The sequence below is a fragment of the Trichomycterus rosablanca genome, chromosome 6, assembly GCF_030014385.1.
Source record: "Trichomycterus rosablanca isolate fTriRos1 chromosome 6, fTriRos1.hap1, whole genome shotgun sequence".
In the NCBI taxonomy this organism is placed as follows: Eukaryota; Metazoa; Chordata; class Actinopteri; order Siluriformes; family Trichomycteridae; genus Trichomycterus; species Trichomycterus rosablanca.
The window spans coordinates 28,137,987-28,164,366 of record NC_085993.1 but is presented as its reverse complement, the minus strand read 5'-3'; the positions used below and the strand labels follow the sequence as shown (position 1 = coordinate 28,164,366).

The 26,380-nt window shown below is 37.2% G+C and overlaps 1 protein-coding gene across 1 annotated transcript in view; it reads right to left on the bottom strand.

Annotated features, from left to right (window-relative positions):
* Positions 1-258: 258 nt before the first annotated feature.
* The window catches only part of spega (striated muscle enriched protein kinase a), a gene marked incomplete at its 5' end in the record, with an annotated part of 49,750 nt that continues 23,628 nt past the window's right edge, over positions 259-26,380 (bottom strand). Inside the window, 25 exons of the mRNA XM_062997639.1 lie at positions 259-1,970; positions 2,750-2,899; positions 4,169-4,244; positions 5,554-5,777; positions 5,883-6,122; positions 8,319-8,919; positions 9,058-9,222; positions 9,332-9,454; positions 10,790-10,957; positions 11,032-11,148; positions 12,348-12,491; positions 13,589-15,791; positions 15,879-15,947; positions 16,855-16,897; positions 19,059-19,211; positions 19,331-19,357; positions 19,447-19,619; positions 19,703-19,780; positions 19,861-19,918; positions 20,001-20,201; positions 20,301-20,403; positions 21,678-21,846; positions 23,834-23,946; positions 24,464-24,636; positions 25,544-25,667. Of these exons, the coding sequence (XP_062853709.1) occupies positions 1,724-1,970; positions 2,750-2,899; positions 4,169-4,244; positions 5,554-5,777; positions 5,883-6,122; positions 8,319-8,919; positions 9,058-9,222; positions 9,332-9,454; positions 10,790-10,957; positions 11,032-11,148; positions 12,348-12,491; positions 13,589-15,791; positions 15,879-15,947; positions 16,855-16,897; positions 19,059-19,211; positions 19,331-19,357; positions 19,447-19,619; positions 19,703-19,780; positions 19,861-19,918; positions 20,001-20,201; positions 20,301-20,403; positions 21,678-21,846; positions 23,834-23,946; positions 24,464-24,636; positions 25,544-25,667 (5,942 nt within the window). The remainder of the gene's footprint in view (positions 1,971-2,749; positions 2,900-4,168; positions 4,245-5,553; positions 5,778-5,882; positions 6,123-8,318; positions 8,920-9,057; positions 9,223-9,331; positions 9,455-10,789; positions 10,958-11,031; positions 11,149-12,347; positions 12,492-13,588; positions 15,792-15,878; positions 15,948-16,854; positions 16,898-19,058; positions 19,212-19,330; positions 19,358-19,446; positions 19,620-19,702; positions 19,781-19,860; positions 19,919-20,000; positions 20,202-20,300; positions 20,404-21,677; positions 21,847-23,833; positions 23,947-24,463; positions 24,637-25,543; positions 25,668-26,380) is intronic.

The window sequence follows — 26,380 nt, the reverse complement described above, 5'->3', positions numbered from 1 at the left end:
GATCTATTGCTGGTTCAGACTGGGCAGTGCTGCTTTTATGCTGGATTAACTGCTAAGTAAATACCGGTTTATGCTAAAAGAACAGCATAAATGTAGTGAAAAAGTAAGGTCACCAGCAATAAGCAGCAAAAATGTGTGCAAAATACAACAAAACCTAGTCACCATCAACACCAACCAGTGCTTACTTCCCAGTTTTAAGTGTCCAATTAAGGATAAGAGATAAAAAACAAGAGATAAAAATTCAGCACTGAAACCAGCTTTAACCAGCACCAAGAGGGCAAAGCCCTTTTTTAATGCATTTTTCTTATTTAGCACACTCAATTAGTCTTTTGCTGCTGAGGGATACCCGATTGCATCCGAGGAAAGCACGTCGCTGCACACGCCTCTTTCGACACATGCACAGCCCTCCTCTTCTCGTCTGTCTCTTCCGCCAATCAGGGTCTTTACACAGCGTATCAAGACCCACCCCCACCCTGCAGATATGGTGGGCAATTACTATCTGCTGCAGACAGTGGCAATTATGCCCACTAGATAGTGCCCAGCCGACCGGTGGCAACGCCGAGTTTCGAACCGAGGAGTTTAGAATCTGGGCGCCGCAAAGCCCATTTTTAGCAAAGGAGTTAAATTTACCACATATGCACAATCATTTTCTACAGGGATTTGATGTACTATTTAGACCAGTGGTGCACAAATTGGAAACCGCTTTAACTGTTGTAATTACTTTGGGATCCATCTTTAGGAGGCATAAATTGCCTTACAAATTCAGTCCTGCCTTAACAATACTTTGTTCCATCCATCTTTTAAAGACAAACTGCTTTCTACCAGAAAATTTTTTATTAGAGAAGACACACTACAAGACAAGCACCTGGATTATGCTGTTCTGTGCTGTTTACCATCAATGATATGATAAAAGATGGCAATACATTTATAAAACTATATAACATTTTAAGTTGAGTTGTGTACCTGCTTTATATACAGACCTGTTGTACATGTGGTTAAAATGTGTCTTTTTTTTTTTAGCCATAGACTAAATATATATTGTTGTGCCATGAGCTGTAATCACAATCAATTATTTTTGTACTGGAACACATAAACAGCTCTCTCCCAGCTGAGCAGTGTTAGGCTGCAATTACATGGACCCTGTTACCATCCATCAAAAACACACTGCCGCAATTGATTTCAGTGAAAGGTATCTGTTGATAGACAGATTTTTTTTTTAATCAAATTTTTTTGTTAAGTGTTTTTCCCTTTATTTTATCCAATCTAGTCCTGGCCAATTGGAGCTTATTTCTCTCATTGCTGCTGCCACCCCCACTACTGAGGATGGCCGAGGCTATCACACACCCCATCCAGCATGTGTGCAGCTGCCGCTTCTTTTTTTACCTACTGTAATTTTATATCTTATATTCAGTATTTAGGAAAAGCATTGATGGCTGTGTCCAGATCCACATTATTCTGTGCTAAATACGTGACCAGTTAGTAAATACTATTTAGCACTTTCTATGTGATTTAAAACACAAGTTTGCTAGTGACGTGGGGATTAATAAACTTCACCACCAACACACCTGCAATGCACATACTGTATATGCATTTTCTGATAGAAGCCAGTAATGTCCATGTAAATGCAGCCGAAGTTTAATATGCATGATATGTCGATCTTCTGTATTAGCATTTAGCAGATGGTATGGCAAAAAAAAAACATATTAACATGAAATAGGGGCTGTCACTGGGGGATTGATGTGCTGGAAGGATTAGGTTCCTTAGGTGAAGATGGGACTTGAGGTCCACCCTGGTAGACGCGCAGGAGGACCTTGTGTTTCGTAGCAGATTCCGATCGGCGACGCTCATGCTCTCCAAGGAACTCCTTCATTCGAGTAGTTGTGAAAGTCAGGGTCTGCCGACGCAGTTTGGTCAGGTATGAGTCCTGAAGCCACGCCAAGGAGAAGCAGTCTTTAGCAGTGGTCCGTGACCTGGAAAGTACCAAAAACACATAAACAACTATTAGTAACTTATAGAAGAAAAATATCAACACCTATCATCATTATACTGTTGTATGTAAAAAATATATATATAAATATTTCTACATACATTTTCTTACAGTGTGTTTCTGTGGAATCCAATATGAAATAGTTTTTACTTACATGCTGTTCTTTGTAAAATGCAATTAAAACAAAGGTCTGTGATTTTTTCTGTAATGGTTATTTAACAAATAAAAGGTTTTAAGGTTTTTACTGACCAACTTGATTGTATTTTTATTTTTTATTTGATGTCTGCAGCTCAAAATGAGGAAAGTCACAATGAGGGCAAAATAAAGAGTGAAACGTTTATAGAATTTTTAAGATACACTGTTTGAAACATTCCACAATAAGCAGGTGAATTGGTAACAGGTGAGGAAATCATGACTGGGTATTAATGGAGAATCTACCAAAGGCTCTGTCTTTGTCAGCAAAGATGGGTCATGGCTTACCATTTTGTACCAAATAGCCTGAGAGAATCAGTTTCTTCAAACCCAAACCTCAGCTGTGATGGGCTAGCTAGCATAACAGACAATACGAGCAAGGTACTTTGTCCAAATTATTTTCTAATTGAAAAAGGCTCTTGGTATTATAGTCCTAGAACGCCTGAATGTGCCCTCTGGTGGTGAAGCCACTTTGATAAATTTCATCCGTGTGAAATCATAGAAAACCAAATGAACCACATAATGTAAAATTATGTAGGTATGTAAAATAATAAACACATTTTTACTCACCATGGATAGACGTTTAATATTTTAGTGAGAAAAGCCAAGGCACTTTGGGAAACATTCGGGTACAGCTTAGTTGAGTCAAACTTTGCTGCAAGAATTTTGGTCTCTGTCTGCCGTGGGTCTTTTTCTTTAAACGGCAACCTGCCACTGAGCCTGTACGTGTTACAGTCCATCAGACAAAATAATGATCACTTATTTAGAAACTTATTTAGAATTAAATGGAAAAAAAAATGGCTGTTACATAAAATCATGTGGTATGGTGTTTTCCACTATATGGCCAAAATACAGTACACCCTTCCTAAAAACTAAGTTCAGGTGTTTCAGCCACACATACTGCTAACAGATCCAGAAAAATCCATTATATAAATGAAAAATGATATGATTCTAACTATGTGGCAACTGTTTGGGAAAGGCCCTGTTTAAGCATTGTGCTTCTGTGCACAAAAAAAGATTCATAAAGAAATACAGTGGTACCTTGTAACTCGACGTCCCTTAAAGACAAAGTCTTTGAAACTCGATGTTTCCCTTAAACTCGACATGTGTGCAACTGCCATTTTGGTCAGCGCTTGGTTTAAGGGGTGTGGTAAAATGCCATCAAAGTGCGAATATGGAATAAGTATGCATTTGTGTGAAATAACCATCAAATCCACTCTGAAAGCTCCACATGTATCTGTGTTTAGCTGGATTTTCCTACTGTTTCACTTTTAAACTTGTGTTATAGCTCAAGGTGCTAAGAAACGCTAAGAATCAGCTTTTCCGAGAGAGTATAAAATGCTTATAGTTAAAAAAAAAAGGTTAACGTGATGTATTAAAATAACAACATAGAAACACTAAACCGTTCTTAATTATTACTGCTCATAAGTTCTCTCCACTAATGAAATTCCTTGCTTGTTTTTATACTGTTTTTCAATTGTATTTCAGTGTTTTTATATTTTATTTGTGTTGTTTTTAGTGTATAAGTGTCAAAAACAACCCCATTATTTTACATTAGCCTGAAATTAACACATTAACATGTTTCCCATTCTTCCTTATGGGAAAATACACCTTAACACTCAACGCCTTTTAAACTCAACGCCATTCCCAGAACCAACTGACGTTGAGTTTCAAGGTACGACTGTAGTTTAACATGATTAGTATTGGAGAATTTTTAGTAGCCTGCACAAATCACTTTTCAGCCCCTTTTGTTTTAATTAAAGGGGCAAAATCCCCACAAAATCTTGTGGACAGCAGGTGAAAAAAAATGAAAAGGCTGGTAAAGACACAAAGATGGTGCTCAATATTGATAGACATGATTTTGGAATGGGGTGATAATGGTCAAGTAACCACATTTTTCAGGATATACAATGTAATAATGCTGTGCAATGCATATGATTTGTAAGCTGTGAATAAATAAGTAAGCTAACCAGAATAAGTCATACTCACATAAAATAGGTGAGAACTCCTAAACTCCACATATCAGCTGGAGGACCAACAACATCTCCTTTTAGTATCTCTGGAGCTTTAGCATGTAAGAGGCAAGAGAGAGGACAAGCAATGGGCAGTTGCATCAGACAGATATATTAATAAAAAAATTAAGTTTCCATAATTCCACTGACATTTAGTAAAGCAATAAGCCACGAGAGACCATGCGATTTTATCACGGGGAAGGATGTTTTGGCACGACGCAAAGTGTAGTGCCTAAAACGTGTTTCCCTGTGATAAAATCATAGCAGTAACGCACGGTCTCGAGTGGCTTACTGCTTTTATAAAACGCCGGTCAACATAAAATATAATGAAATACAACAATGTTCAATTTATAAATGTTTTTATTTACAAAAACACTTACAAAAAGCATTCTTCCGCATAGTTCATTAACAGTGTTGCTAGGCAACATGAGAGCGAACATAACATTCACTTTTTCTTTTCAGTGGCGTATTAATATGGAATGATGTGAGGTGGTCATAGGTGTGCATTTATCGGGGGTTATACAACAGTTAGTTTCGACCTTACAATCTGATTGGTTGAGAAGCGTTCTAACAAATCACAAATATCAGTACGGTCTTTTCACACCACAACTGTATTACTCTGCTGACACGTTGCCAGTAACAACAAGCTTCATGCACACAATCGCGCACGCAGGCGACAAAGACTTTTTTCCCGATCGCGTTTGAAATCCGTTATCTGATATACAATCTAGCGCACTGTGTAGGGAACATAACCAATTGTCTAATTCACTATCTAGTGCACTATGTAGGGAAGATAAATCCGTGATCTGATACACAATCTAGTGCACTATGTAGAGAACATTAATGTGTTCGTAACGCGAACAGTTAGCTTAATAGCCCAGTTAGCAGCTCCTAAAAGTTCTGTTATCAGTTCTGTTATGAGTTTTTGCAACTTGAGATGTCTGCTTTGTAGTGTTAAACTATATGCCTTTTTTAGCCTACTGTGTTAAGGCAGGGTAGGGAATTTTTACAGTTGCATAGCAGCAACTCATTCGTTGTGGAACTACTTTTTGGCGGAAGGTATTGTCAATATTAAAGCATATTTAATATGAAATTCAGGGCTTCTTTGATTTATTTTCTTTATTTTGTAAAAACTGTTGTATAAAAGCAATAGAACACTTGGGGTCGTATGTTATCGTGAATAACATCACGGCTGTAATGATCACAGCCGTGATGTTATTCGCGATAACACACTCCCTCTCGTGTTCTATTGCTTAATTTTACAACGACTTTCGAATGCGGCTCAGCCAATCAGATTTTAGGACTGGAACTATCCGTTTTATAAATATCATTTTGCAACTAAAGGAAACAAGACTAATATACCTGTGTATTCCAAAGTTCCCAGATCTCTGCTGCAGGGTTTGAGGGAGAGGGGGTTGAACTTCTGAGCACTGCCAAAGTCTATTATCTTAACAATACTTTGGTTGGTGACCATTATATTATCTGGTTTAATGTCGAGATGTAGGATCCGGTGGTTGTGCAAATATTCTAGACCCTGCAGGATCTGGACAAGTAAACCTACCACATCATCCTCGGAGTATCGAAACCTAAAATTGATAAATTCATACACATCACTAAGAACCATTATCATCTAATTACATATATAGATATAATAGAGCTTGAGTAGAATAATGTAAAAATAAGACACTGACCTGTCAGTAAGGCTGTAAAGGATCTCTTTGCCCATGCAATACTCAGTAATGAGCACCAGATAGCGAGGTGTGACGTAAGCTTCGTGTAAAGCTATGATTCTATCGTTATGAAGAGATTTGAAGATCTCATACTCCTGTATCACTGACTGCTTTGTCTCCTGATCATAGCACACTATCTTAGCCATGAACATTTTCCCTGTGGCATTTTCCCTGCAGTCCCGCAGCACGCCAAATCGACCTCTGATAGGAACCAAAAAAATGACACAGTCCACATATTTGCATTAATGTAAGCTTTTATGTTAATATTTCAAATAACAATAGTCTCTTGTACTTTTACATACATCAACATTGTTTATAATCAGTGTTATTTATGTATTTTATGATTTCCTTGAAATAGTATGGTATTGTGATTTATTTTACTTCTAGTTTTACACTGTACAAAAAAAAAATCAAGACAGTAATTTCGATTTTTTAACATACTTATTTCTCTTTTGTTCTTTAGTTTCCTTCCCTGTTCCACCTTAAAAGTAATTGTAAAAAACAAATTCGCTAAAGCAATGAAACATACACTGTCCATTGTGTATATGGTGGGAATTTTATGACAATTGTGGTTCCAAATTGCAACTATTGTCCCAGTTTTTACTACACTGATTTAATTGAATTACCAGTAAAAAAAAAAAAAAAAAAAAAAACTGGTGCATTATAATGCATTAGGATTATTATGCATAAAATGTTTAAGAAAACTTTACCCCATCAGACAGCAGTACATTTTTACTTGCTATGTTTATGCCCGTTGTTTCCATAGTGACAGTGGTCTTGTGTTTATTAAGCCAAGATTTCACCAATAATAATTTTACACATTCCTGTCTTCTGTACCCTATTTTTAAAATCTTACAACCAAATTTACAAACATTATTATTGTACAACTAGACTATATTGCAACAGTTTGTTAATTTGAATTAATCCTATTGTATTAGTCTGATATCAATTGCCCTGTTTTGACTATTATCGTCGATTATGGACTAGTAAAATGTGTTTAAACCTTAATCAAAGTTTATGATAATAACGGACTGCCATATCATAGTGCGTGAAAAAGTATTTGCCCCTTTGCTCTTTTTTATTTCTGCTAATTAAAATGTTTCAGATCTTTCAACAAACTTTAATACAGTAATGTATTCAAAATCTATCTCACCCATGTAAAAAAGTAATTGCCCCTAAACCTAATAGTGTGATGTGTGACTTCTGGCAGTTACAACTGCAACCAAATGTTTGAGATTACATGTGATGAGTCTTACATCGCTGTGGAGTGATTTTGGCCCTCTCCGCTTTACAAATTATTTTAAATTTGGCAATTGCAAAGCAAAGCAGCCCCAGTCCACACTACTGTTGGTATGATGCTCTCATTGTGGAATTCAGTCCACAGAATATTATCACATACGTCATTGGGGTCAGTTAGATGTTTTCTGGCTAATGCAAAACGAGTCCCTGTGTTTGTTATGGTCAGAAGAATAGAATGAAATACCTTTATTTGTCATATATACATATACAGATGTACAGTACAGCAAAATTCTTTCTTCGCATATACCAGCTTGTTTGGAAGCTGGTGTCAGTGCGCAGCATAAACCAACATACGGTGTCTCTGGGGCAGAGAGGGTTAAGGGCCTTGCTCAAGGGCCCAACAGTGGCTGCATTGCAGAGCTGCGATTCAAACTCTCAACCTTTCCCAGCTCTACCTAGCCCAAAGCTCTACCCACCAGGCTACCACTGTCCCAGTTTGCAACTCTCCCACTGATGCCATTTTCCCCAGTGTATTTGTTAGCATGAAATTGTGTACATTGACCCTAACTGATAATTGCTCTCACTGTAGTTTGCTAAAGTCCCAGAGCCTTAGCTATTGCTTTGTAACCCTTTTCAGACAGCTAAATTTCAATTAATTTGCTGTGCATCCTTATTTGAATCTACTTTTCTACTACCTAGCCTGCTTCACATTGCCAGACAGATTCTATTTAATTAAAATTAAGATTCAATTGGTCTGGCAATGATTGTGCCCAGGTGTGGCTATTGAAATCAAACCCAACTGTCAATTGAGTTTGGTTAAGTAGCTAAGGGGGCAATTACTTTTCCAGATAGAGCCATGTCGGGATGAACAAAATTATTCCTTCAGCAGATAAAATCATCATTTAAAAAACATGTTGTGTTAAGTTATCTGTCTAATATTAGTAGAAGTTTGATTATTTATAACATTAGCGTGAAATTTTTTCACAGCATTGTACATGTCACAAGGGTGTATAAAATTTTGAATTCAATTGTATTTTTCTTTGCTAACCCAAAACACACCAGTTATGTGATTTACCCTTTAGTTACTTTTACAGTTCTATAGGTTTGACACTTCCCATATGAACATCATAGTATTGAGCTTTATCAATAGTAGTTCACCTTGCTCTTTCATCCAGAAATGTGTACGGCTTTTGAGGAACTCCCTGTCTCAGAGCTGTCTCACTTCTTCCACTGGGTGTCTCAGATGCTGCTGAGCCTTCACTGTCACCTATAGGACTTATACTGTTAGCTAGAACCACAGTAGGAGTGACTGGGGGAGGAGCTACTTGAGCAGTGGTAACTGGAACGTATGAAGGAACAGAAGGCATTGGTCTTTCCACTGAAGGAGGAGTTGTGGATGGTCTTGGAGTTACAAACTGGATTTGTGTGATAGGAGGCACCACATTTACAGGGCTGTTTGGTTTGGAAGGGACCAAGGGTGGAACTGACTTGACCTTAACGGGTAACTGGGTGACAGAGACTTTAGTATCTTCAGGGATGGAAGAGTTATTAGATGGGAACTGGGGTGAGACTTTTGGGGTAGGGCTGGAAGGTTGACTTGTTGAGGAAGGTATAGTTGGTGTAGTGTTTGTGGCAGATGTTCTCCAAGGGGCTGTGGAGTTTTTAGTAGACATTAAAGGAGCTGTATTTATGCTTAGACTGGTAGCAGGAGGAGAGGAAGACACTGTCTTCACTAAAGCAGGCTGGGGAAGTACCACCTCTGCCAAACACATCAAGCATAACAGACATCCCTTATTAATGAAGTATACAATAACACATAAAAATAGGCCTAAACCTTTGAGGGTAAAGAGCCTAAAACTATTACCACAAAGAACAAAGCAGTAAGGATTAATCATACCTGGAATATCGATGCCAACTCTTTCTGAAACATTGCTGTAAGGGCCCTGTCCAGCTTTATTCACACATGCCACACGAAAACGGAGGTGTATGCCAGAAGGAAGGTCTGTGACATTATAATAACAATCAGCAATTCCTGTAGCTGCAATCAACCATTTGGAATCACCTGATAAAAAAGGAAATGTCATGCAATTTTTGAAAGCAGAAAAATATTGTTTATTAAAAATATATTTAGCTAGTCCATAAATGTTAGTTTATACAAAATATAACAATACCTTCAGTTTTCCTTTCAAGTGTGTAGGTGCAGGGAGTTTTGTTATCTGCTGGTTTCCATACCACCAGGGCTGTATTGTTATATGTTTGAGGAATCTCAGGAGTCCCTGGACATTTAGGAATACCTAAAGCAAAAGCAGTATGAAAAAGCAAAATATGTTTTAAACAAAACCACTTCACAGTTATTGTCACTTCTAAAAAGTCCTTCATCCATCTTCCTGTTTTACTGGGGTGTAAGTATTAAGGCCAAATTCTCTTCATAATTTATCAACAATAGAAAAATGAAAATGTGACAAAAACGACAAAAGAAATTACATATGTAAAAATGCCCAGTTAAAGCTAAAAAAGAAAAAAAGAAAAAAATAGTTAAAAAATAGTTTTTTTTCAGTTGGGAATTTGCAAAAAATAAAAAAATAAAAATAAAAAAAAAGTTAAAAAAGAGTTTTTTTCAGTTGGGAATTTGCAAAAAAAAAGGGGATTTTGGGATTACTATTTACAACTATTTAAAATGCATTTCTTTAAAAAGTGTAAGTGTAAAAGTGGTGAGAATAACCCCCAAGACTCAACACCTGACTGATTCTAGGCCCTGACTACCTTACCGAATGAGTATAAAAAATGACTCAGCACTGCACTGGTGTCTGGGCTTTACCTAAAAAGCCTAAAAATGTCCACTCAGCTGTGACACTATGGTTGTTACTGTTTTATAATCAATGTTTCAATAAATTAAAAAAGAAATAATGGGGTTGTACCATCAGGAACATGTTTAAAAAGCACAGAAAGTAACATGAATAAATAACTAAATATGAAGATCAGAGTCCAGGATTTAGTGTAGAGTCTTGGAAGTGTAGTTCTTAAAACACTACACTTGCGTCTACCCTCGCCTTTTTATTTTGGTGGGAGCGGACATGGCAGGTTGTGATGTTCACACAAAGCTCTAATTATTACTCTGTAAGTCACTTTTTACATGTGAAAACATGTACATGTAATGTTACTTTTCATTTTAATCTAAATAATAAGAAATAAGCCAATTAAAAAGCAAGGTTTTTAGTTTAGAGGTACCTAATTCCCAATGTATCAAATGTATGCATGTAATAGATTATAAGAAAAAAGTCATATTGAGTGATTTTTATAAGCAACAATTGCTTTGTAACTCCAGATCCTTTAAAAATTGCACTAAAGAAAACTAAATCAAATACTTCATTGTAAAATAAAATGATCTGTATCATGCAGGGGTAGAATTTAACTATATTTCTTAGGTGGCATTTTACCTTAGAAATCATGCATCCATTATGCCACAGGCTTTGCCACCACACTGATTCTTAGAGGTTTTTTCTAGCATTATAAAGATACACTAGCCCAGTCTTTTTAGATTTTTTTTTTATTTGGTTTCAATTAATAATAATAATAATAATAATAATAATAACAATATACTGCATGAACATTAATACTGCTGAACTTACTAGCTAATGACAGGGTGCAGGAACTGGTTGCAGAGGCCAGTTTATTTGTTGCTATACATTCATACAACCCAGCATCTTTTTTGCCAGTCTTCATTATCATCAAGAGCTGTCTTCCATCCGGGCTAGCCATCAGGTTCATTCTGTCATCAACTTCTAATGGTTTCTTATCTAAAGACAAAAATGGTGCTTAATACCTAACAACTCTTTAACAGGCAATTAAAGATAATGAGAATATTACTTACCTTTCATCCAGACAATTCCGGGTAGAGGACTGCCAGCTGGCAAACAACTCAGGGTAACTGGATCTCCCTCCAAAAGTATGTGGTCTTTCAATTTTATATGAAAAACTGGGGGGAAATCTAAAAAACAACAACAACAAACATTTAGATATATGGAAATATAAACTATATGACAAAGGTATATGGACATTGCTGCACATCTCTTTCCAAATATGTAGTTACCTGGCCCATTTTGATTTGACTGGAATTAAACCACGACAAGTTGGTTGAATAATTTCTTTTTTTTTTCTCCATTTTTGTCAAGATTTTTAGCGCATCCAATTTTTACCCAATTGCGTCATGCTTCCTCTCTACTGGTGCGGTACCCCGCCCCGATCTGACACATGCCCCTCCGACACGTGAGCAGTAGCCGACTGCATCTTTTCATCTGCACGAGGAGAGTTCATATGCCAATCAGCCTTGTGCACAGAGAGCCACACCCTGATCAACATTATTCCTCTCTGTGTGCAGATGCCATCAATCTCTAAAATCTCTAAAATAGCAAGGAGTGCTTGAAGGCAGCCTTGGTTAATACCTAGTGACAGTAATCCAAAAAGGGACAAACAGCTGGACATGAAGCCTATCACATCTGGTACAGAACAACAGAGAAATTACTGTTTCTGAAATTTCAGATTATTTTATTACAGATGATGAAGTGAATGTGTCATAACACACACTGCATCAAAAATTTCTGTGTAGTTTCTGGGGAGTTGCGTAATTACAGGCTAGTTAAAACTGCCCAGGCCAACTCCAGTTTTCTACTGAAAGTCCCTACAATGATCACACAGACATGAGAATCAGACATAGGAGCAACTGAAAAAGGTCGCCTGGTCTAATGACAATCCACCCCACAATGCACAAGTTAAAATGTCCTGCTGATAATGTCCTGGTACCAGATACCACAGAACATTTTGCCTCAGTGGTCCAGAAATGTTTTGACAGCATATTAGGCAGATGTTTATGATGTTTTGACTGTACAGTGCACATCTGTTAGCACTTTGTGTGACTAAAGTACCTGAGCTCAATAATAAGAATACATATTATATACATGCAGGCATGCAGAAAAAAATCAGTTTGCAAATACATAATTATTTTGACATTTTTAATTTAATACATACTTCCTTGGTATTTCTTAGAATTTTATTAACACATAATGTTTCTCAGAGTTTAATGGCACTATTTTATTAGGGTACTGTAGTACCATTCGTATTTCTAATGCCCTTGTCAACAGTCTATCAAGCCAAAAACATAATAAAAGCTTAACTATAATAATGACGTACCAGAGGCAGATCGCTGGTAAGAGGAGGCATGGTTACCGTCGTCTTTAGGAGATGGGGGAATGCTTGACTGAGATGGAGTCCTGTCCCTCTTAGTTCTTGATAATCCCCATCTGTCCCATCGAGACCTGCGATCACTTTCAGGGGCTGATAAAAAGTAATTACAAAAGTACTCTTTCAGTGTACCAGCAAGAACAAAACAGAACCTAAATAGTATTGACACTATTCAACACACAATAACATTTAATAATTAAGGTATATAACAAAAGCTCAAAAAAGTGTTGTATTATCTTATATGTGGCTTATCATGTGGTTGATGCTTTTTCTGTAAATAGGTCGTTTGTAGATATTAGAAGCCAACTATCTAAGTAACTTTCCATTTTTAGTTTTTAGTTAATATTATAACATTTTTAGATATATAGTGCTTTACTCCATTTATCTTAAAGCTCTGTTCTTGCTTGTTTGAAATCTGTTGCCAGACAACTCGTTGTACTTGCGTCAGAATGCTGCACATCTTTGTTTACTATTTTATTCTGCCAAATTAACACGTTTTCCAACCTGGTATTAAAGGTGTTTCTGAAATTACTAATAGAAACCTCAGAGGATCCATCCCAAACAGCACTTCAACTCATCAATATAAGCTAAGTACCTTCTTTATTTTTATAATGGCTCCTGCAGCAGCTCTGGTTCCCAGTGCTGAGTTTGGTATGTTTAGTTATTCTCTCTCCGTCATTAGTGATAATTAACTGTTGTTAGTCAGATGGAGGAGATTTTATAATTAGAAGAGCACATTCAGACTTTAGTACAGACTAGTGATAGTGAGAAATGCTTAGTGAGAAATGCTTACTGAGAAATGCTTAGACACACTGTTAGCAGACCCTAATTCCACTAGCATAGAGGTACATGGCATATAGCATGTATATGTCACAATTTGAAAGTACAACCAATACTACAAAACCAAAAACTGCACATTTTTAGGCAACTTTTGAAGCAAAAGCTTAAACAGTATATAAGGTGTTGAGTTGCCTCTTTGTGCCCAATTTAAATATTCTCAATATCCCTGTGTACTCTGGCAACCTCTGCCTCATATGTTGATTTTGCTGGCTGAGGAGGACTGGTAGCTAACACACGCCTTCTCCAACAAATGTTGCATGCATGCCTGCCACATCTTTATACTGGCCATCGGTAGCATGAAGATGAATATTAAAAGATAAATATGATTATAAATAAGAAAAACCACATACTGTGAGATGATTTTGTAGACTGGGCACTTGATGTAGAGTCTAGGGACTCTTTGGATATTGTGCAGGCTGTTTGTGTCACCAACAGATTCTCAGGAATGTCCATTTTATTTAAACTACTTCCTTCAGACTGAGACTGACTGAGCCCTGTTTTCTTTCTTTTATCTTCCCCACTCCGGTCTTCTGAGTGATTTCTTAATGATCCAAGAACCTTTGACTCAAACTTCTTGCGCATTGCTAGAACCGGTGAATCACTGACCTTCTTGATGTTCTGTTTCTCCTCATTTATTTCTTGCTGTGGTTTCCTACTTTCCTTTTTTTCTTGTGATTTACTACGTATTCTGTCTGATATACTGGAAACTTTTGATTCAAATTTGCGTCGCATTGCAAAAACTGGAGATTCAGGTACCTTTTTGCTTTCACTTTCAAGACTCTCTTTGGAGTCTTTATCAAAATCAGAGACCACAGCATCAGTCATTCTTTTGTCCAGAGACTTACTGCGCCCCAGAGCCCAAGTCACTCTTCGTCTGGAAACAGATGCATCTTGATTTTCATCTTTTGACTTTTTCTCTTTTCTGTCAGTGGCTGATAATTTCTTTGCACGCAAAGAGAACCTGCCTGTTATTCCTAGGCCAGCATCTCTGTCTATCTCTCTAAGGTCTTGGAATGACTTGGATTTTTCTTGCAATCCTCTTGACACAAACTCAAGTGGTGCACCGGTTGGCCCTGGTCGATAAACCTCTTCACCTGATTTCCGGGCAAAGACAGAAGATTTTTCCTCTGACTTTGTCCTGGTAAGGCGCTTAAAGCCACGTGTTAAAGAGGATTCTCGTTTCTTGAACTTCGATTCAAAGACTTCTTCTGAATCAATGTCTTTTATGTTAGTTCTGAGAGTTGGATTTTGTGCAGAAGCAACTTTAGCAAAAACAGCAGGGTGTTCTTTGGTGGATGAAGTTTCTGGTTCTGTGATTTTCAGGATTGGAGCAAGCTGTGCTGAATAACTTTTGCCATCTGTTTGCACCAAACTGGCATTAGTTGCGCCCAGGTCCTGCAGGAGTATAGATTCAGAAAGATATCTACTTTCTTTAGTTTGCAAATGTAATGGAGCCAAAACCTCTTTAGTCTTCTCCATTTTGATATTTTTGTCCTGCAACAATGACTGAGAGAAATGCTTATTTGGACCCATAGTATTGTTTATCTCTTCCACTGTTACTTGTTGATCTTTTGACTCTGGAAGATGTGATTTGATAGAAGTCTCAGGTAGAATCTTAGTTTGTGATTCTAACTTGGTTTGCTCAATTTCTTGGAGTCTCTCCTCAGAATGAGATGATGGAATCTCCAGTGGAGCCCCAAATCTTCTGTGCATTGACACGGGTTCAGGATCACCCTGAGTAAAGGAGAAGCTCTTCTGAAACACCTTGGGTTTGTTCTCTTCGCTTATGGTGGCACCTGTTTTAGCTTTTTGTAATTTGCGATCCAAAGAGGCAGTTTGTTTTTCATCATCAACCCCCAGAGTCTCAAACAGGGGACCCCGGAGCCCACTCATTTTCTTATCCACAGAACCACCTCTAAGCAGCCTCTGCCTTAGAAGTTCCAGTTTCAGGGCATAGTCCTCCTGCTTCAGTTTTCCAGGGCTGGGACTATTGCTCCTACATGGAATCTCCATAGATACTGCCTTTTTCATGCACTTCTGATCTTCTTCTGAAGCCTCATTAGCAGCAGTATCCTCAGGTGTGATGTGAAGAATAAGGGCACTGTCAGCAGAACTTCCCCTGCGCATTACTCGCCTTCTGGCTTTAGCTGAAGCCTGCTCTGCTTCTGCACTTAATTCGTTCAGCTCTGGTTGTTCAGAACTATCCACAATATCTTTGTGTTTAACATTCTTTTCTTGATTAGATGATTCACATTCAATAGCATTCCCATTCTGACGGAGGCTCTGGGAGGTGCCCTTACAGGCTCCAGCAACATTCTCCTCTTCATGGATCTCAGTCAAAGACATGCGGGAACCAGAAAACATCATTGTGAGAGGCATGGGTATGAAGGGAAGCTCATCAATATCTTCATCAGAGTCCGAGGAGGATGATAGGGGTGGTGAACCCTCTTTGTGATTCCTAGGAATGGCAAGGGACACATGACTGGAGGAATCATCAAGCAGCCCTGGGATGGATCTCATCATCATCTTGGACTTGTAGCTGATTAGTGAACACTGAAATAGCAAATAAACAGCAATTAGAAATTTTTAGAAGGTTATCTATATATCTTCATCATTTTCAACTAGAGGTTTTAAACTCACCTGCCATTTGCGCTTGGCCAAAACTTGCTTGTGTGCTGCTGTGCTGATGCTTTTTCCTTTTATCAGAGTCTTCAAAAGAAAGAAAAATGAGGGAAAGAAATCCTAATGTTTTACACTGATAAAGCTAAAATACTTGGGGAAGACCCTTTGCACTGCCCACTTCATTTTATCCAAGCAATCCCTTAGTTTTTGAGGTGGGGGAGGGATCTTTTTACCTAATTTTCTTTTAATGCAATCAATGCTAGTTCCAACCAAAACCTTACAAACAAGATACTCATGATCCAGCACATACTTCTTTTCAGATAGTGTTGCCACAAAACCAAATTTTTATTTGTTTTATTCTTAGTACAACAGTAATAATGCTTAAGAAAATAGATAATTTTGCCTACTGATCAGAGTAGAACTGGCATAAAGATAGCATTTTAATAACCATAAGAACATTTCATTAACAGTGAAACATGGTGTTGTTAGTGGTGGGGGGATGCTTTGCTACTTTAGAGCATGGGGACTTGCAGTAGTTGTTGAAATTATCAATACAGGAGTTATGGAATGTACTGGAAATTGTTGTAATGTAGTATTGTAGTTTAGTTCCTTATTGCACTCTCTGTAACTGTTGTTCTTGCTGTTTTAGGTCATCCTGCAGGTTTCCAGATTTGCAATCTAGAGAGACATGTTTTAAAATCTTGTCCCAAACACCTGTCCAGAGTTTCCACTTGCAAATTATTAAACTTACTGGACTGGCAAGGAAGTATATGGTGTTTGTGATTCTTGTTTAACAATTATTATTGATACCTATGCAAGAAAAATTGCTTATAAACTTGAGCTCACAGACACCTGACATTAAGTAGTGTTGCTTAATTAATAAAGACAAGAGAAAATTTCTTAACCAAAAGTGCAGGATGAATTATGCTATTTTGAACCAGTTTGCATGTTAATACATCTTGTTTATAAACACAATAAAGGATCTACTGCTTACCTTAAACCATGGATGATGGAGGCATTCACTGGCATCAGGCCTTCTGAAATGGAACAAATATATGAAGTGTAGTTGCATGACCAAACTCACCAACAAAATGTTAACCAGTTATATACAAAATGAAAATAAGTTATTAATACATAACATGTCTTAAGGTATGTCGACACCCCTAACAGCTAATATATTCAGATATTTTATTATTTGTATATTATTTGGGGGATGATTAAACCCTCTTCATTAAAAACATGTCATGTTAGCACTCGTTGTAAGTGTACTTTTAGAGACTAAAGCTATTTTCTTTTCTACATGTGTGTTTTCATGCATCTTCCTTTAGTCTTTGTCAGTGGACACTTTTCGATCACATGATGCTGTTGACTTATATTTTTGCTTTTAGCAATATTCTCCTCGCAGCATTGACACTGAGGTGTTTAAAAATCTCAAACAATGCTGCACCTGATACATCTATACAAAGACAGCACACACTACCAGATTATTACCACATTTTTACCCCATCAGTGTCACTGCAGTGCTGACAATAATCCACCACTCAAATAATATCTGGTCATCGGTGGTCCTTTCAAGAGTTGCTAGAATTGACCTCAAGTGTAAAATTTATTGCAAAGTGGAAACAGCTTGAAGCAACAACAGCTCAGACACAAAAGGTCACAGACACACTTAGTAAGAGATACCTGATCTCAGTTGCAACACTCACTGTGGAGCTGTCTCTAAAAGCAGGTTTGTAAATTAAATGTTCATGGGAGGTGTTTTGGGGTTTCCATGACTAATTATCTGCATACAAGCTTAAGTGCTAAATAAACAGTGATAATGTCAAATGTTGACTACAGTGGTATAAAATACATCATTTGACACTGTGGCAGTCGTTCACATGTGGCCATTCAGTGGATTCAGAAAGTATTCAGACCCTTGAGCTTTTACACACTTCATTATGATGTTAATTTAATTTTGAGTTGATTTAACAATCACCCATAAAGATGAAGTGAAAACATTTTTAGAGTTTTCTGGATATGACAGTCCGCTTAGAGTTTGCTAACTGGCTTGTAAAGGACATGAGCAAAAAGGTTCTCTGGTCTAATGAGGTGCAACCTGAACTCTTCAAACAGAGCAGCAAGTACTATGTCTAGTAAAACAGGTACATGATGATATCAGAGTGCTTCTTAACAGCAGGGGCAGGAAGACCCAAAAGAAGTGAGGGACTAATGAATACAGCCAAATACATGAACATCCTAGAGGACATCTTCCTTCTGGGTGCACATGAACTCAGTCTTGGGCAACAATTTAAAAGGCAAAACAACACTGGAGGGCTTTAGAGCAAATCTATCAACATTTTTGAGTGACACAGAAAAAACACAGACTTAAATCAGTGGCAAGATCTGAAGACGGCAATTCTCATATGCTTACCATCCAGTCTGGTGGAGCTTAAATGGATCTGCCTAAATCTAAGAGTGCAAAGCTTGTAGAGATCACTTGCAGCTGTAAGTGTCAAACACTGTCACAGGCCTCTACAAAGTACTTATTAAATGAATACTTTTGTAAATTTCAGTTTTTAGTTTATTTTTAAAAAACTTTTTTTTAAATTCCACTGGGGTGATTAAGTGTAGACTGATAAAAATGGCAAAAAGTGGCAATTATACCGTTTCAAAATCAAATATATAGAAACATAAGAAAGTGTGTAAAATGTTTTAGAACATAATTAAAATGTCTTAGATTATCTGTTAAAGCTCTGGCTATACAACATTACAGTGAGAATACACCTGTATGGCTAAACATAAACACATTAGAAATTCTGGAGTAGCCTGAGCTTAATCCTGATTTAAACTTAACAGATACTGGGAAAGAATTTAAAACAAGCAGTAAATGTAACTTTCTTGGCATTAATGTATCTTATTTAATGCAGTTTTGCCACAAAGATTGGGCTGAAAAAATGTCAAGGTTAAATAATAATAAATACAACAATAGTTTAATTTCTATTATATAACATTATAGAAAGTGATAAGTGACAATTATATTTATTTTTGCTAGAGGTGGCACCACGTTATGTAAAACCTTATGTTTTAAACAATGTCTTTTTACTGAAAGTAAAGTAAAGACTTTTGTAATAAGTTTAAGTAAACTAAAATAATTCTTTTTAACAACTATGCATTGACACAGTTCTGTAAATATTGTTATAAAGTACAAGTACTTACAGTCTGTCCACTACAAGTAGCTTAATGACAAATCCTTTTGCTTCTTTGCATAGGTCTGAAAACATGCTTTCTTCAAACGCCACATTAGAGTTCCTGATGTTGAGCAGTGTGTCTTTATCATTTTCTCCAGCAAATGGAGATACTCCAGTGAGGCTGCAACAGACACATGCTGCATCTTAGATATTTTAACATAAATTCTATTGACTTTTATTTATAGTATGTGTCTGATATAATCATCTATATATTAACCAAGAAAAAACAATAACACTTACCACAAATATGTAATAACTCCCACTGGCCTATGAGTAAGAACAAAGTCAGGTAAAAATCGTTAGATAAAAGTAAAAGCTCAATAATAAAAATAAATAAATAAAACTTAGCTTTATACCAGATGTCTGTGGCTTTGGAGATAGGTGTTTGATTGACAATTTCAGGAGCAATGAATTCAGGAGTTCCATATTTACAGTATTGCAGTTCATTTGGTGTGATCTTTATGGAGTTGCCAAAATCACAAATCTTAATCTGATCACTCTTTTGGTCTGCCATAAGAATGTTTTCAGGCTGAAATAACAAACCAGTATTTACTGCTTTATCATCATCAGTAATAAAAAAAAAAAAATTTGTTATTCTATATATTTTTATACCTTTATGTCTAAATGAATGATGTTGTTCTGATGTAGGTAGGAAAGTCCCTCTAAAATCTGCCTTATGCAGGACCGAATCTACAAAACAAGCAGCAAGACTTAATGAAAAATTGGATCCATATGGTTTAGCCATGTAGTGTAGTGTAGTGAGAACCAACATCAGACTCCAAGACAGTGGTCTTCTTTGTCAGTCTTTCTAAAAGCTCCTCGTGACAGCTTTATAGCAGTTAAGGTTAGTAAATGTAAAGAACCACTGATATTTTAAGTGTAACACAGCAGAAAAGAAGAACAAGGATACAGTTCAGTGATGATAACTACAACATTCTTCTTCTCAAATGCATCATTAAAGTAGACGATTCTTTCATGGTCCAACTCAGCCAAGAGCTGCATCTCTCTTAAGGCAGAGGCTTTCCTTTTGGCTCGAGCTGAGATGAACTTGGCAGCATATTCCAACTTTGCTTTTTTTGGGGTTACCCGCTTAACATATGAAAAAGCCCCCCTGAAAAAAAAAACCGCAGACATAATAAAAAAAAAACTTGCATGTTAAAATATATATTTTATTTTTTGTGTAATATGTAATATATAGCAGAGTCCAGACCTGCCGATTTCTTTGTGGATGTCATAATAATCTGTCAGCCTACGCAACCGTCTCAGGATGGTTCCCTCATCCTCCATCTGCTCTTTCTCCACGGCCTGTTTAACTTTATAACAAGAAACATGAATTTTAATGTTTTTGTATCCACTATCAAATTGTTGTTTAATTAGTTCTCTATCCACTAAATGTCTCACTATATGGCCAAAAGTATGTGGACATCCTTTCCTTCCTGAATTCAGGTGTTCAACTCTATTATATGAATTTTAACATTTACATGTTTTACATGCTTAAAATAAAACTACATGTTTTCCCCTTTGTAGTCCTGTGCACAGCGCAAGGTCTGAAAGGACTTTTCTATTTCCATGTTATTTGCAACAGACTTCAGTTAGGCTTGATTTTGTAGTGGCAATCCAAGTCCGACCACCACCACAAGGGCCCCTGAGCCCTGGGACCTTAACCCTTAATTGTTTTAATTGTACTTGGTCATAATTGTAAGTTACTTTGGATAAAGCATCTGATACATGCCATAAATGTAAAAAAATTATATTACAGTACCTACCACTTCAAGGTAGAACTATTTTTTTTGGGGGGGAAGGGGTTCTTGGATTAGTGATTGACCTCATAAATGATCATTTGACTAAATGTGCACAAATATGTAGACACAATCCAAAATTGCATAGAATTTCATCACAGAAGAGGTGCCAAAGGTGGTGCTTCATAATGTACCCAATAATAGATTATTTCAAACCACTAGCAATAATTTATGTTGAGTAACAAGTTTAGTATGTTTTGCCCAAGATAACTAAGATTTCATTACTATTTATGTATTTATAAATGTACATTAATATGCAAGTTTAAACACAGTACTGTCCTCCTGCCATCCCATAACATTAAACAGGCATGTTAATATCTACATAAGCTTCTATTTGTCACATGGAATCTTGACTCACATTATATTGTCAGTAATTTGCATAACAAATAACAAAATAACAAACAGCAAAAATAACACAAACACTATTTAAGAAAAAAGCAGATAATATGTGAAATGCTATCACAGTAAGTAGGAGCATTGTCACAGCTGGCACATACTGTCACATATTGTGACATAATGGCAAGAAGCATGCTGCATGTCAGGTGTTTGGAACGTCTGAGCTCTGTGGCTTGTTAGTTTTTAAAAACAAATATTGAACATAACAAATATGAAGAAAATGTAATGGTGTAGACAGTAAATTCTTATTATCTTTCTTTATTGTTAATTTGCTAGTGGTCTCTAACTTATGCCTGTATGTATTTACATTTAAACCTAATTTATAAGCATTTAAACGAGGCTTTGAATAAAGGGTGATAAACTATTGCTATTTATTTCTGAAGATCAGTTACCCTCATGGACGGTGAGTTCAGCCTTGCAGGAAATTTCTCCTGCCAGGTTCTTAGCTGTGCATGTGTAGACTCCTGAATCTTCAAGCTGGGCGTTAAGGACCACAAGGGAGCACTCTTGGTCGTCATACACAAAAGTGAAATGACTGCTTTCAGCAAGTAGTACATTGTCCTAAAATAAAGACATACATAGTTTACAAACCCCATTTCCAAAAAAGTTGAGAAATGCAGTGAACAATAAGCAGGCGAACAGGTAAGGGAATCATGATTGGGTCTAAAAGGAGGATCCACCAAACGACATTGTCTTTACAAGCAATGATGGCTCATGGCTCACCACTTTGTACTAAACGTCAGGAGAGAATTGCCAATCTGTTCAAAATAAACATTTCTCAATGCAAGATTGCAACTAGTTTAGTCTCTCAGCATCTACCATTCATAATACTGTGCTATTATGATTCAGGTAATTTGAAAAGATCGCAAAAACACAGTTGAATGTGCAAGGTCAGTGTTACTATTATCAGTGAAAGGTGCGAAAGCCAATATATGTCATAGTATGGGGGTACGCGTCAGTGTCCAGAGCATGGGTGACTTGCATGTGCACATCAAGGCACATTTTTTCCTGGAAAACCATGATTATTTTAGCAAGACAATGCCAGGTCTCATTCTGTACAACAGTGTAGCTATGTAAACAGACAGTGGCAACCATGGTTAAGCAGCTGAAGTCTCATATTAAGCAAGAAAAGAGAAAATTCACACTTGGCAGATTACAGCATTTAGCGCTTTTCTGTTCAGGTTTCTTCGAACCTTGGTGTTTTGTAGAGAACCAACGCGCGGTTCCACCAGTTTTTGGGGACCAACCATGCGTCATCAACGGTGGGCGTTACACAACGAAAGTAAAGAGTAGTTTTCGCTTTCACTGCGACCCTCAGTGCAAATAGCCAATTTGCTCAGCGCTCGGCTTGAGCAATAAAACATCGCTAAAGTTTTACGACACGAACATCCATTTGTGTAAAATAACCTTCAAATCAACTTTTGCCACTCGGGGTTCTAAATCCGCTTCTCGGGAGAGTTGAAAAAGCTTTAGGTAAAAAAAGAGTAACGTGGCTTAATGTACTAAAATTACAACACAGGAACACTAAATTTCTCTCGGTTATTACTGGTTATAAGTGCTCTGCACTGCCAAAATGAATCGGTCATTGTTTTAGTACAACAAGCCACATTAAGCTTTATTTTTCACGTTAAGCGTTTTTCGTACTGTCCGGGTCACTTTTACCACGTCAAATCAAAGAGTTAATCGCTTTGAAAATATCAGTGAATATCAGCGGCAAACTGGCTCAAAATTTAATCAGGTGAACTTTAAAAGATGAAGGTTTAGCGCCAAAGCAGCTTAGCAGCTTCTCATATGAAAGCACCCAAACCTCTACACTGTGACACGCCCACAGATGACATCACGGTTCACACTGAAAATTAAGTATTCTGTGGTGCCAGATTAGAACGCTAGCTCGCTGTTTGAAACCTCTTTTTTTCGGTGGAAACACGCGGAACTGGTTCAAAATGAAGTTCGCGAACTGGAACGGAGCCGGATCCGAGTCGGTGGAAAAGGGTCCTCAGTTCCCAGTCAATTAAAAAGTCTCTTTAATAAGAAATATGGTGGAAGGCAGAGGTAAACACAGGCATCAAATTCTAAATTTGTTTCTATTTACAAAATACTATAAAGTTAATCAGTGAAAACATTGGAAATCTTTTTTATTCCTGCTTGGGTCAGTTAAAAAAAATCAAGAGAATGATCAAATCATAGATTCTTCTTTTTTACACAACGTGTTTTCTGGAAATGGAGTTTGTACTATTATTGTCCTATAAATGCATGTACAACAATCATTAGCTACTGTATGTACAACACATAATGGGCAAGCTTTTCCTGTGCAGAACATGACAAGCACCAACAACTTTTATAGCTCCCATTATGTAGCGCAGGCAAATAGTAAGGCCTGAATCATCCCTTTAAAACATGTTTCTTTTGTTTACAGTTTCAATAGCAGTGTGGGTAACACCAATCAAAATAACACTTGCCATTAATGAAAACCCTATTCATGGTCTACATAAGAGAGAACAATTTTTTTCACCATGTAATGTAGTGGTAGCATAGCGCAAAAGCTCACCTTGTACCAAAGGATGTCTGGTTCAGGTCTACCATTGACAACCACAACTAAGCGAGGTGTTTCACCAACACACACATCCAAGTCCTCCATGATGGTTTCAAAAGCAGGTGGCGCTAGAGAAACAGTACCAAAAATCAATTATTTACAATTATGGCCAAAAGTGTGTTGACACCCAACCATAAGCTTGTTGGACACTTCTTTCAAAATTAATTGGAATTAGTATGTCTAAGAGTAGTAGTATGTTTTTAGTATGTTCCAAGAGAGCTTTAACAGGGCTTTTAGTGTCTGTGGAATTTTAAATTTAGTCAAAAGAACATTTGTATAATCAAACAGCGATGTTAAATGGAAAGACCTCGCTACCAGTCAATGTTTTAATTCATTCTAAAAGTCTGACAAACTGGTAAAACTATGCTTTTTTGGATCTCGCTTTGTATACAGGGACACAGTATTGCTCGAACAGAAAGATGTTAGAAATGGTTGTAGCTAAAAAGCATGAACTCAAAAATTAGGAGGCCATACAGTACCATACCATAAGGTGTAAAATGGCTGGGTGTGTTTGGGAGCATATTGGAATACATGCTTTTAGGTTGTTGTCACAGCTATAGTGGTATGAATGTAAAGTTGTTTTACCTGCTCTTGTAAATGTGACAGTGCAAAGGTCACTTCCATACTGGTTGTTTGCTGTGCAAATCAGCTGCCCAATGTCTCCTGCTTTCACCCTGCATATCCTTAAAGCATGTTGGTCATCATCTGGCATAAATATCTCATATGCACCAGGCTTGTTCAGAAGTTCATTGCCTCTCCTGTGTAAGCCAACAAATAAACCGTACAAATAAAAAGTACAATGGTTAGGCCTAGACCTGAAAATCATTGGCCTGGCATCAGAATGGAATCTAATGATTAAAAAAAAATCTTAATTAAAATCATTCTCATGTAACTTCATGGCACTTAAAATCAAATCAGTTTTCACCCTTGTAATGTGGATAGATACTACTGTCAATGGTAACTTCACACATATGCGAGTCACCCGTAGCATGGACACTGATGCACCTACATACCATGACAGATGCTGACTTTTGCATCTTTCTCTGATAACAGTCTGGATGGTCCTTTTCATCTTAGGCACAGAAATCTCGAGGTCCATTTTTCCCAAAAACAAGACGAACTGTTAACTAATCTGACCATGACACACATTTCTGCATAGAATTGATGTTCAGCTTTCTTTTTGCATTTCTTGATGCAGTGACAAACTGTGTTATGAGCCAATGGTTTTCGAAAGTACTATTGATCCCATATGGCTACAATTTATCAGAGTCTGCCATGTGAGGGCTCAAAGGTCACACTCATCCAACAATGGTTTCCAGCTTTGCCCTACATAGACTAAGATCTCTCCAGATTCCCTTAATCTTTTCAAAATAAAGAGTAAATAATGTTTTTTTTTTTATGTTGGCAATTGTCTCCTAAAGTTTGGCACAAAGTGGTGAGCCACAACCCATTACTTCTTGTAAGGACTGATCTATTGGTGGATCCTCATAGTATACCCAATCATAATTCCCTCACCTATTACTATTTCACCTGCTTATTGAAAATGCTGTAACTCTTTACATGTGTTTCTGTTTATATTATATAATGATCAAACAAATCTAGAGTGGAAAACACTGACTCAATTAACACACATTTTATTTAAAATTAAACACACAATTAAATTACCTTTTCCAAGTGACTGTTGCTTGGACATGATTGAGAGTTACTGAAATGGTAAGAGGCTGGTTCTCTACAGCATACACAACATTAGGCTTGTCCAGTATGACTGGGGCATTGTGCAAGTACTGTCCTGAAATAAATAAAAAACAACCAAACATTTTTATAGCATATTACATATTTATAGCATATTAATTTTTTTTAATGTTTTTTCTTTCTTACAACCCCAAAAAAAAAAAAAAAAACTTGAGACAGTATGGAAAATGCAAATAAAATATAATAATAATTGAAGGGAGAATCACCCAGGACAATTCAACACATTCCAGAAAAGTTGGAATGAAAGCAATTTAGGGCTAGTAATGGGTTTTAAAAAAATTGGACAAAACATGAAATACATTGGGTTCATACTGTCTGCAGTGAAATAAAAATTTAAGTAATCATGCCGCTCAGGTGGCGCAGCGGTAAAAACACACGCTGGAACCAGAGCTGGGATCTCGAATACATCGTATCGAATCTCAGCTCTGCCTGCCGGCTAAGGCTAAGCAGCCACATGAACAACGATTGGCCTGTTGTTCAGATATGGGCGGGACTAAGCCGGATGGGGTCTCTCTCCCATGACTGGTGCAATTACGACATCTGCTGGCTGATTGATGGCACCTGCACAGAGATGAGAAAGAGTGCTCTCAGGGTGTGTCTCTCTGTACACAACGCTGAGCTGCACTGCACTCGTCAAAGTGCAGGTGATAAGATGCATATGGCATGCTGCCCACGTGTTGGAGGGGGCGTGGGCTAGCTTTGTTCACCTCAATCAGAGCAGGGATCGGCATTGGTGGAGAGGAAGCATGA